The sequence below is a fragment of the Mobula hypostoma genome, chromosome 3, assembly GCF_963921235.1.
Source record: "Mobula hypostoma chromosome 3, sMobHyp1.1, whole genome shotgun sequence".
Lineage (NCBI taxonomy): Eukaryota > Metazoa > Chordata > Chondrichthyes > Myliobatiformes > Myliobatidae > Mobula > Mobula hypostoma.
The window spans coordinates 160,795,189-160,808,324 of record NC_086099.1 but is presented as its reverse complement, the minus strand read 5'-3'; the positions used below and the strand labels follow the sequence as shown (position 1 = coordinate 160,808,324).

The following is a 13,136-nucleotide window of genomic DNA, read 5'->3' as shown; positions in this document are numbered from 1 at the left end:
CTTAAAGTGGGTCATGGTCAGATATGACGGAACATAGGACCATAGAACATTACAGCACAGAAACAGGCCTTTTGGCCCTTCTTGGCTGTGCCGGACCAGTTTTTTTCTGCCTAGTCCCACTGACCTGCACCTGGACCACATCCTTCCATACATCTCTCATCCATGTACCTGTCCAAGTTTTTCTTAAATATTAAAAGTGAGCCCGCATTTACCACTTCATCTGGCAGCTCATTCCACACTCCCTGTGTGAAGAAGCACCCCCCCCACTGTGTGAAGAAGCCCCCTCCCCCCAATGTTCCCTTTAAACTTTTCCTCCTTCACCCTTAACCCATGTCCTCTGGTTTTTTTCTCCCCTAGCCTCAGTGGAAAAAGCCAGCTTGCATTCACTCTATCTACATCCATCATAATTTTATATACCTCTATCAAATCTCCCCTCATTCTTCTACGCTCCAGGGAATAAAGTCCTAACCTATTCAACCTTTCTCTGTAACTGAGTTTCTCAAGTCCCAGCAACATCCTTGTAAACCTTCTCTGCACTCTTTCAACCTTATTAATATCCTTCCTGTAACTTGGTGACCAAAACGGCACACAATACTCCAAATTCAGCCTCACCAGTGCCTTATACAACCTCTCCGTAACATTCCAACTCTTATACTCAATACTTCGATTTATAAAGGCTAATGTACCAAAAGCTCTCTTTATGACTCAATCTACCTGTGAGGTTACTTTTAGGGAATTTTGTATCTGTATTCCCAGATCCCTCTGTTCTACTGCACTCCTCAGTGCTTTACCATTTACCTTGTATGTTCTACCTTGGTTTGTCCTTCCAAAGTGCAATACCTCACACTTGTCTGTATTAAACTCCATCTGCCACTTTTCAGCCCATTTTTCCAGCTGGTCCAAGTCCCTCTGCAAGCTTTGAAAACCTTCCTCACTGTCCACTACACCTCCAATCTTTATATCATCAGCAAATTTGCTGATCCAACTTACCACATTATCATCCAGATCATTGATATAGATGACAAATAACAATGGACCCAGCACTAATCCCTGTGGCACACCACTAGTCACAGGCCTCCACTCAGAGCAGCAATCCTCCACTACCACTCTCTGGCTTCTTCCATTGAGCCAATGTCTAATCCAATTTACCACCTCTCCATGTATACCTAGCGACTGAATCTTCCTAACCTTCCATGCGAAACCTTGTCAAAGGCCATACTGAAGTCCATGTAGACAACATCCACTGCCTTCCCTTCAACCACTTTCCTGGTAACCTCCTCGAAAAACTCTAATAGATTTGTCAAACATGACCTACCATGCACAAAGCCATGTTGACTCTCCCTAATAAGTCTCTGTCTATCCAAATACTTGTAGATCCTATCTCTTAGTACTCCTTCCAATAATTTACCTACTACCGACGTCAAACTTACCAGCCTATAATTTCCCAGATTACTGTTAGAGCCTTTTTTAAACAACAGAACAACATGAGCTATCTTCCAATCTTCCGGCACCTCACCCGTAGATACCAACATTTTAAATATATCTGCCAGGGCCCCTGCAATTTCAACACTAGTCTCTTTCAAGGTCCGAGATTGTGGGAGGACAGATCTATAATTCCTTGAAAGTGGGATCACAGGTAGATAGGTTGGTAGAGAGAGCTTTTGGCACATTCGCTTTCATGAGTACAGGAGTTGGGATGTTTTGCTGAAGTTGTTTAACACATAGATAACATCAAATCTTGAGTATCGTGTGCAGTTCTAGTCACCTACTTACAAGAAAAATAGCAATAAGATTAAAAGACCACAGAGAAAATTTATAAGGATGTTGCTGGGTCTTGAGGATCCAAGTTATAAGGAATGGATGAAAAGGCAGGGACATTTTCCCCCTGGAGTGTAGGAGAATGAGGGGAGATTTGATAGAGGAAATACAAAATTATGAGATTACAATCAACACTGGCGCATTTCAAGAATGCGTGCTTAGCCCACTGCTCTGCTCTATACTCTACACTCACGATTGTGTGCTAGGCACAGCTCAAATGTCATCTGTAGATTTGCCGATGACACAACTATTGTTGACAAAATTTCAGATGGTGACGAGGAGGGATACAGGTGTGAGAAAGATCACCTGGTTGAGTGGTGCAGCAACAACCTTGCACTTAATGTCAGTATGACGAAGGAATTTTTATGACTTCAAGAAGGGGAAGCAGAGTGAACACAAGCAAGTCCTCATCAAAGGATGACAAGTGAAAAGGGTGAGCAGTTGTAAGTTCCAGGGTATCAACATCTGACAATCTATCCTAGGCCCAATACATTAAGGCAATCACAAATAAGACATGACAGCGATTGTACTTCATTAGGAGTATGAGAATAACTGGTATGTCAAGACACTCGCAACAGATGCAGTACTTATAAAAAGCATTCACTCCTCCCCCTCCCAGAAGTTTTTATGTTTTATTGCTTTATAACATTGATTTACAATGGATTTAAATTGTTTTTTTTATAGTTATTAACAGAAAAAGACTCTTGTATCAAAGTGAAAACATCTCAACAAAGTGAGCTAAATTAATTACAAATATATAACACAAAATAATTGATTGTAATACAAAAAAACACCTGTATCTAGAAGGTCCAACTGCCAGTATCCCGGCAAAAACTACACCATGAAGACAAAAGAACACCCCAAGCAACTTATTGAAAAGTACAAGTCAGGAGATGGATACCAGAACATTTCCAAGTCACTGAATATCCCTTGGAGTACAGTTAAGTCAATCATCAAGAAATGGAAAGAATATGGCACAGCTGTACATCTGCCTAGGGCAGGACATCCTCAAAAACTGAGTAATCATGCCAGCAGGGGTCTAGTGAGGAAGGCCAACAAGAGAGCTATAATAATTCTGAAGGAGTTACCACTCTTGCTGAGATGGGAGAGAGTGCGCATCTAACAACTGTTGCCCAGATGCTTCACCAGTCGCAGCTTAATGGGAGAGTGGCAAAGAGAAAACCACTGTTGAAAAAAACTCTCATGGGAGACTGAAGTCAGCTGGAAGAAGGTTCTTTGGTCTGACAAAACCAAAATTGAGCTTTTACGCCAAGAGTCTAACCGTACATCATTAAAAACACACCATCCTTACCATGAAGCATGGTGATGGCTGTATCATGCTAGGGATGCTTCACTGCAGCAGTTCCTGGAAGGCTTATAAAGGTAGGGGGTAAAATGAATGAAGCACACCTGATGCAGTCTGCAAGAGAACTGCCACTAGGGAGAAGATTTGTTTCCATCAAGACAATGACTCAAAACTTAAAGCCAAAGCTACACAAGAATAGCTTAACAGCAACAAGGTTTATGTCCTGGAGTGGCCAAGTCAGAGTCCAGACCTCAATCCAATTGAGAATCTGTGATTGGACTTGAAGAGGGCTGTTCATTCACTCCTGCAATCTGACAGAGCTTGAGCAGTTTTGTAAAGAAGAATGAGGAAAAACTGCAATGTCCAGATGTGCTAAACTGATAGAGACCTATCCACACAGACTAAAGGCTGTAATTGCTGCCAAAAGTGCATCTACGAAATACTGACTTGAAGGGGTGAATACTTAATGCAATCAATTTATATTAAGTTTTATATTTGTAACTAGTGTAGTTCATTTTGTAGAGATCTGTTTTCACTTTGACCCGAAAGAGACTTTTTTTCAGTCAATCAGTGTCAAAAAAAGCCAAATTAAATCCACTGCGATTAAATAATGTAAAACAATTAAACATGAAAACTTCCAATGGGGGGCGGGGGGAGTGAATACTTTTTACAGGCACTGTATATCATGGACAGCATTCTGATTGCATCACCATCTAGTATGGAGGTGCCACTACACATGATTGATAAAAGCTGCAGAAAATTGTAAACTTAGCCAGCTCCATCATGGGCACTAGCCTCCCCATCATCGGGGACGGCTTCAAAAGGCAACATCTCTAAAAGGCAGCACCAATCATTATGGAACCCCATCACCCAGTGCATGCCTTCTTCTCATTGCTACCATGAAGGTGGTGGTACAGCAGCCTGAAGACACACACACAACATTTCATCAACAGCTTCTTCCCCTCCACCATAGGCTTCTGAATGGACAATAAACCCAAGAAGACAACCACAGTATTTTCCCTTTCCTCTTGCACTACTTATTTAATTTTTATATATACAAAGTATAGCTCTTATTCTTAGTTATTATTATGTATTGCAGTGTACCACTGCCACAAATCAACATTAAACCAGATTCTGATTATAGATAGAGTAAATGCAAGGAGGCTTTTTCTACTGAGGTTGGGTGAGACTTCCACTAGAGGCCATATGTTAAGGTTGACAGACGAAATATTCAAGGGGAACCTGAGGGGGAACTTCTGCACTCTGAGGGTGATGCAAGTGCGAAAACAGCAGCCAGTGAAATGATGTATGCATATTCCATTGCAATATTTAAGTAAAATTTGGCTAAATACATGGGGATGAAGTACTATGGTCCAGATGCGGGTCAATGGGATTAGGCAGAATAACAGTTTATCACAGATTCCATGGGCCAAAGGGCCCATTTCTGCGTTGTAGTACTCTATGATTCTATGTGAACATTTCAAGATTTGTACATATAAATTAAGTAGGAGCACCCTCTCCTGGTCCTGGAAAACTTAGCAATTGCAGCTAGCAGGTGCCAACATTCTTTCAGTGTCAAACTGTGTTTTGAACTGTTCCAAGTCAGAAAAAGGAGTCCTTTACCTTAACTTCATCAGCTCGTCTAAAACGTTTCAGTTGTCGGAGACGCATATATTCAGACTTAACCCGTCTTCGCCAGCAAACTGGCCCTTTTGCGGATTTTTTGCCAGCAAAACCCATGGTTACTTGATAGATATCTTCCAATAAAATGTCCTGCAAGAAAATTGTAATAAAGATGTCACAAAACTTTATGACACACCTTCCAACATATTAGTTCTGTATATGACAAGGACTTCTGACTATACAAAATGCTCTAATCCATAGCAAATCCCCATGAAAATTCTTTCAAAAATGGATAAATCCACCTAATAGAGTCCATCATTCTGCAATTGAAATCATCTAGCATCTCTTATATTTCTTTTTTTTTATATCTAATTGGCTTTTAAATTGTCCAGAGTGTACTCTTTGATTTAATAGAAGACACATATACACTTCATTCAGTTTCAAGTCACCCTAGAGAGTGCTGATAAAGAGGGACCTTGAGGTCCAAGTTCACAGATCCCTGGAAGCAGGGGTACTGGTGAATAAGACGATGGAGTCATATGGGATGCACACCTTCATCAGCCGTGAAAAGAATAAAAGAGATCATCATGCTATAAAACATTAGCTAAGGCACACTTGTTAAATTATGTGCAGTTTTGGTCATCAAGCTTTCAGAAGGACATGACTGTGATGGCGTGGATGCATCCCATACAGGATTCACCACAATATTGCCTGGATTGGATTATTTCAATTACAAAGTGATAGTATAGTATGGGTTGTTGTCCCTAGAGCAGAGGAGGCAAAGGAGTGACCTAATAGAAGTATATAAAGATATGAGAGGCATAGAGAATGATCTAAAAGAAAGATAAACAATGATGCCTAGGACGGTGAGAATGGAGAACGCTTAACCATCCACCCAGAGGGGTTGGAATCTAGAACACACTACCTGAGAAAATGGTGGAGGCAGATGCTCACACATTTAAGCATCTATTTGAACACTTGAGTAACCAGGGAATACAAGGATACAGATCAAATATGGGCAAGTAGGATTAATATGGATAAGTACAATGAATGGTCAGCATGGACATGGTGGGCAGAAGAGCTTGCTTCTGTGCTGTTCTGAGAACTGAATAATTCAAGTGCTGGAAATATGATTAAAAATAGAAAATGGTCATTTCAGGCAGTAACTGTGGAGAAAAACAGTTAACATTACAGTATTATGACTATTTTATTTCATAACAGATCAACTGATGCAAAGGTACAGGTTACATCTGAACCCAAGGGAGCAGGTTGGCTACGGTTGTTTTGGGTGGGTTTAAACAAATTTGACAGGAGGATGAGATTCAGAGTGATAGTGCTGAAAATGAGTGAATTGGTTTATAAACAAAGGCAATGTGCAGTGAAGTTCCTAGCAAGGAGAGACTGTTGATAGGGCAAGATTGCAGTCAACAGGACGAGTTGCAACGTAAAAGGTGGACAAAATTGAGAAGAGTGAATACAGGACTGAAGATGTTAGATTTCAACGTGCACAGCTTATGGAATAAGGTAGAAGAACTTGTAGCACAGTTACAGATTGGCAGTAATGATGTTGTGGGCACCGCTGAATCATGGCTGAAAGATTATAGCTTGGAGATTAATGTCCAAGGGTACACATTGTATTGAATGGATAGGTAAGAAGGCAGAGGGGTGGCATTGCTCTGTTGGTAAAAAGTGAAATCAAATCATTAGAAAGAGGTGACATTGGGTCAAAAGGTGTTGAATCATTGTGGATAGAGCTAAGGAATTGCAAGGGTAAAAAGACTTTGCTGGGAGTTATATAAAACCTCCAAACAGTAGCAAGGATGTGGTCTACAAATTAGAACAGGAGATCGAAAAGGCAGGCCAAAAGGGCAATGTTACAATAGTCATGGGGGATTTCAATATGCAGGTAAATTGGGAAAATCAGGTTGGTGCTGGATTCCAAGAGCACACTAGAGGATCAGCTATTCTGGATTGGATGTTGTGCAGTGATTCAGAATTGATTAGAGAGCTTAAGGTAAAGAAGCCCTTTCGGGAGGCAATCATAATATGATCGAATTCACCCTGAATTTTAAGGAGAAACTAAAGTCAGATGTGTCAATATTACAGTGGAGTAAAGAGAATTACAGCGGCATGAGAGAGGTGTTGGCCAGAACTGATTGGAAATGAACACTGGTAAGGAAAACAGCAGAGCAGCAATGGCTAACATTTCTGGAAGCAAGTAAGAAGGCACAGGATAAGTCGAACAAGTCAAAGCCAACATGACAGCCATAGAAAAGGACATATAACAGAGCAAAAGTTAGTGGGAAGTAAGAGGATTGGGAAGATTTCAAATACCAACAGAAGGCAACCTAAAAAGTCATTAAGAAGCCAGAGGTGGAATACGAAAGTAAGCTAAATAATAATATTAAAGAGGATACCAAAGATTTCTTTAGATACATAAAGTGTGAAAGAGAGGTGAGAGTGGATAGCAGACCTCTGGAAAATTATACCGGAGAGGTAGTAATGGGGGACAAGGAAATGGCAGGCGAACTGAATAAGTATTTTGCATCAGCCTTCACTGTTGAAGACACTAGCAGTATGGTGGAAGGTCCAGGTGCCAGTGGTCATGAAGTGTGTGAAGTTATCATTACTAGAGAGAAGGATCTTGGGAAACTGAAAGGTCTGATGCTAGATAAGTCACCTGGACCAGATGGTGTACACCCCAGGGTTCTGAAAGAGGTGGCTAAAGAGATTGTGGAGGCACTAGGAATGATCTTTCTAGAATCACTAGATTCTGGAATGGTTCCGAAAGACTGGAAAATTGCAGATGTCACTCCACTCTTCAAGAAGGGAGAAAGGAAATTATAGACCAGTTCATCTGACCTCAGTGATTAGGAAGATGTTGGCATTGATTGTTAAGGATATCGTTTCAGGATATTTGAAGGCACATGATAAAATAGACTGTAGTCAGCATGGTTTCCTCAAGCGAAAATCTTGCTTGACCAATCTATTTGGAATACTTTGAAGAAATAACAAGCATGATAGACAAAGGAAAATTGGTTGAGGTGCATTTGGATTTTCAGAAGGCCTTTCACAAGGTGCCACACATGAGGCTGCTTAACAAGCTATAAGCTCATGGTATTACAAGGAAGATTCTAGTACGTATAAAGCAGTGGTTGACTGGCAGGAGGAAAAGAGTGGGAATAAAGGGAGCCTTTTCCGGTTGGCTGCCAGTGACTAGTGGTGTTCCACAGGGGTCTGTGTTGGGGCCGATTCTTCTTACGTTATATGTTAATGATTTGGTTGAAGGAATTGATGGCTTTGTTGCTAAGTTTGCAGACGATACGCAGATAGATGGAGAGGCAGATAGTTTTGAGGAAGCAGAGAGGCTACAGAAGGACCAAGACAGAGTAGGAGAATGGGCAAAGAAAAGGCAGATGGAATACAGTGTCGGGAAGTTTATGCTCACGCACCTTGGTAGAAGAAATGAAGGGGTCGACTATTTCCTAAATAGAGAGAAAATACAAAAAACTGAGGCGCAAAGGGACTTGGGAGTGCTTGCGTAAGATTCCCTAAAGGTTAATTTGCAGGTTGAATCTGTGGTGAGGAAGGCAAATGTGACGTTTGCATTTATTTCAAGAGGCCTAGAATATAAAACCCTATCTTTGACATGGTCAAAGTGTCATATTAATTCCTTCTGACACTGTTTTATTTTGTTTGTGCAAAACCCAACATCTGCAAATCAAAATTCAGTCTTTTTAAAAATATTTCTTGTCCTTACACTTATGACATTGTATCATAAGAGAGATCATATACCTAAAGGAAATACCATTGTTTTTCCACTCAGACATGTTTTTTCAAGTTAGCTCAAACATATCCCATGTAACTAATACAGCATCATGTAAATGTAAATTATTCAAAACTGAACCAGGCACAAACCACAGCAAAAACTTAATCCGGAGAAGAGTTCCTGGTGAAGCAATACCTAATTTTCAAAGTGTCACCCTCATTTTCATATGTTCCAGGCCATCCCCCCACCCACTATCTCTATCCTTACAACTTTCCAAGATAACTCTTGATCAAATTTAAATATAAACAACAGGAATTCTGCAGATGCTGGAAATTCAAGCAACATACATCAAAGTTGCTGGTGAACGCAGCAGGCCAGGCAGCATCTATAGGAAGAGGCGCAGTCGATGTTTCAGGCCGAGACCCTTCGTCAGGACTAACTGAAGGAAGAGTGAGTAAGGGATTTGAAAGCTGGAGGGGGAGGGGGAGATGCAAAATGATAGGAGAAGACAGGAGGGGGAGGGATGGAGCCGAGAGCTGGACAGGTGATAGGCAGAAGGGGATACGAGAGGATCATGGGACAGGAGGTCCGGGAAGAAAGACGGGGGGGGGGGTGACCCAGAGGATGGGCAAGAGGTATATTCAGAGGGACAGAGGGAGAAAAAGGAGAGTGAGAGAAAGAATGTGTGCATTAAAAAGAGTAACAGATGGGGTACCGTCTGGGTAGCCTCCAACCTGATGGCATGAACATTGACTTCTCTAACTTCCGCTAGGCCCCACCTCCCTCTCGTACCCCATCTGTTACTCTTTTTAATGCACACATTCTTTCTCTCACTCTCCTTTTTCTCCCTCTGTCCCTCTGAATATACCTCTTGCCCATCCTCTGGGTCACCCCCCCCCCCGTCTTTCTTCCCGGACCTCCTGTCCCATGATCCTCTCGTATCCCCTTCTGCCTATCACCTGTCCAGCTCTCGGCTCCATCCCTCCCCCTCCTGTCTTCTCCTATCATTTTGCATCTCCCCCTCCCCCTCCAGCTTTCAAATCCCTTACTCACTCTTCCTTCAGTTAGTCCTGACGAAGGGTCTCGGCCTGAAACGTCGACTGCGCCTCTTCCTATAGATGCTGCCTGGCCTGCTGCGTTCACCAGCAACTTTGATGTATGTTGCTCAAATTTAAATATTCCACTTTTGCCAGTCTGCTGTGAGCAAAACCTCTAGGCTCGGCAACCCAAGCCTCTCTACTTCTAAATGATCTTAACTTGCTGCTGCTGGTTACCCTCATATGAATTTGCATAATCTAGGTCTGTCGCTACTGGGCAAACGATTCCAGAAGCTGAATGCCAGCAGTGCCTCAAATAACATAATGGAGAAATCCCAACCTTCTAAAATGTCCTAACAACTGGGGTCAGCAAAGCTTTGACAACTGAAAATGCCAGGGAATGTTAAAGAGAGAAAAATAAATCAACATTAAAATAGGTAGTAACATTATGTAAGTCATAAGTAGATTTGAAAAAAACATCTTTACCTTTAACTTTGTGCTTCCTATAGCACTGACCACCCCAATCAAGATCAGTCAGTTTCTGATTATGCTACAAGCAAAACCTAGAGCTGATTCCCCAGTGAATAAAAGATGGTTTATTCAACGAATTCAACTCAAATGCTAAACTCCATGTGGATTCCAACACTAGATACTTTATACTTTATTGTCGCCAAACAATTGGTACTAGAATGTACAATCATCATAGCGATATTTGTTTCTATGCTTCATGCTCCCTGGATTACAAATATTAAATATTAAAAATAGTTAAAATTACTAAATATTAAAATTTTAAGTTATATATCATAAATAGAAAATAGAAAAATGGGAAGTAAGGTAGTGCAAAAAAACCGAGGGGCAGGTCCGGATATTTGGAGGGTATGGCCCAGATCCGGGTCGGGATCCGTTCAGCAGTCTTATCACAGTTGGAAAGAAGCTGTTCCCAAATCTGGCCGTATGAGTCTTCAAGCTCCTGAACCTTCTCCCGGAGGGAAGAGGGATGAAAAGTGTGTTGGCTAGGTGGGTCATGTCCTTGATTATCCTGGCAGCACTGAAACATACTGTACTGTCACTACAAATAGCATTGAACTGCTTACATTTGACTACACATGCATGGACGTCCTGAATTGGCTGACATTTAGATGCCAACAATTCCAAATATTTAAGAGCAAACTCAAAAACATCTTTAAGTGATTTAGTGCAGGATCTATTTGCTAATACCCCTCTGAAGTACTTTAATATGGCTTGTTATGCAAGTGCACAAATTCATTTCAGAAAGGCACCATTAATTACACCAATAGTTAATGTTTAAATACTGACATTAACATCCACCTAAATGCCATTGTATTCCACTATCCAACTGTATTAATGAAATTAAAACAAAATTGTCCTTCCTTAAACCCACCTAACTAAAACCAGGCATTATCAAAAGATCGCAGATAGGACAGGGAATAGGAGTGTATTATGGAGCCCTCAATATTGGAGACCATTACTAACTGTAAAAAACATACAGTACGTTCTGCTTTACCTAATCTTAAAGAGTAATAAGATAACATAAATAGAGTACCAATTTAGATTCCACTGTTTCAAGCTCTTGAGTAGCTGCATGCAAATAGCTCCATGACCCATGCCACAATGGACAGATATTCTACTGCCAGAAAAAATGTGCACTTCCGATTTTCTCAGAATCTGATCCCAAAGAGGACAAGAAAAGACAAGGTAGAGCTGCAAGACACTTTCGTCAGACATTCAAAAAATACTTCTGAAAATTTATTTTCACAACATGGAGAAACAGCCACCAATCTACAAAATCCAGTAACAGCAATAAACTGATTTACCAGAAAAATCTGAGATTGGTGATTTAACTGAACTCTTTTTTTTGTAAAATCGATAGAACACCTAAAGAATTCCCTGCCACTTCTTTGAAAGGTAGCTTAGAATTTCATATGTGTATCTAACAGGTCAAATGAGACAGTGGGTTAACGCGCTATTAAAAAGACAACACCACTGAGATTGAATACTCCCTCAAGTCAGTATTAATTATGTTTCTGAAATTAGGTTTGAATGGTAAGCTATAGACCAATAAAAATTGTGCACTGAACTGGAGATTGCAATGATGTACATTATTTTTATTATAGTGTAAGACAGAGGCAGCAACGCATCATAAAATAGAGAAACTGTTGCAATCAAGAGAGCTAATCAACTTATGCACAGTAAGAGATCATTCATAAAATAGTTTGAAAACTTACAATTAAGAAAGTCAAGGAATAATGTCCACTCAGACACACTAGGAGCACCAATTCATCAGTTCTGGATACATTTGTTTTAATGGAAATACTCATAACCAATACTGAAATGTAGAAGTGAAGCTTTTAAATTAAAATGTATATTCCTGTTTGAAGCAGAAATACACTACAAGAACAGGTTATGTCGCAATGCACAAATGCCAAGCCACGTAGTTATAATCCAGAACTCACTTGACAATTGCCTATCTGTAGGCTTCAAGAACCTGTGAAACCATAATGAGAAAAGAAGTTAAATTTTTTACTGAGAAAATTAACAGCATTCTATTTCAGAAGCCATTCCCTCGGCTAGAAAAGGCAGGAGGACGTGGTTAAGATTTATAAAACTATAAGAAGCACAGATAGGGTGAACTGAACAGAAAGGATTTATTGGAGCACAAGGCTCGATAACCAAGGAGCAAAGATTGAAGATAATAAGCATTAGAGAGCATTTGGGAAAAATATTTCCATGCATGAAGGAGATGTGGAATTTACTACAGGTGTTTCTCCATTTACAAATGCTTATTATAATGTTTTACAATGCTATCACTGACTCTTCATGGTAAATATCCTTAAAATTAATATAGCAAATGTTATTTTTTGCTATAATGAATAGATTACCTGTCTGGTTACAAAAGAATATTAGGTTTCAATGATGTATTTCATTCATCCTTTTTGGGTAATGAAATTTCACTTAACCCTGTTTCCCAAGAACACAACACTTTGGTAAAAAGAGGATTACTGAAAGGGTGGTTGAGCGAAAAGTCCTCAAAACATTATCAGTGGCACTTGGATGAGTACTTAACATGCTGTCATAGCCATCAAGGACAAGGGTCCTAGAAAAGAGCCATTGTTAAGTTTTAATTATTCTTTTCAGCTAAGAGTACATAATGTGCTATAAATAGCTATGATTTAATCACACCTGTAGACTCTTTATAAAACACCTGCATACTCAATTTGTGAAACAGACTCCCCCCCCCCCCACCTCCTACTTCTTATAAACTTAATCTTTGCTTTTGAAAGATCCAATTATTTAATCAGGAAGACATTCTTGTTTGGTAACATTTGAAAGAGCATGACAACAAAGTCCAAACTAACCTTTAAAACAGGATGATCAACATATAGAAACCAACCGATAGTAATTATAATCCAAAGAGGATTGCTGAAGAAATATTGAGGAACATAATGTGTTTTGCTCAAAAACAATTTCAGTAGACAGCATTCAGTCATTGTACATCAATAGCCTCCTCTGCAACTGTGCAGGGGGAAACTGTGACTAATCATTATGCGAAAAAGTGATGAGC

General features: G+C 40.2%; 1 protein-coding gene across 3 annotated transcripts in view; it reads right to left on the bottom strand.

Moving 5' to 3' along the window:
* ezh2 (enhancer of zeste 2 polycomb repressive complex 2 subunit) overlaps positions 1 to 13,136 on the bottom strand; it is a 144,623-nt gene that overhangs the window by 93,866 nt on the left and 37,621 nt on the right. For all 3 annotated transcript variants that reach the window (XM_063044000.1, XM_063044003.1, XM_063044001.1), the window contains exon 2: positions 4,748 to 4,897. In XM_063044000.1, the coding sequence (XP_062900070.1) occupies positions 4,748 to 4,897 (150 nt within the window). The remainder of the gene's footprint in view (positions 1 to 4,747; positions 4,898 to 13,136) is intronic.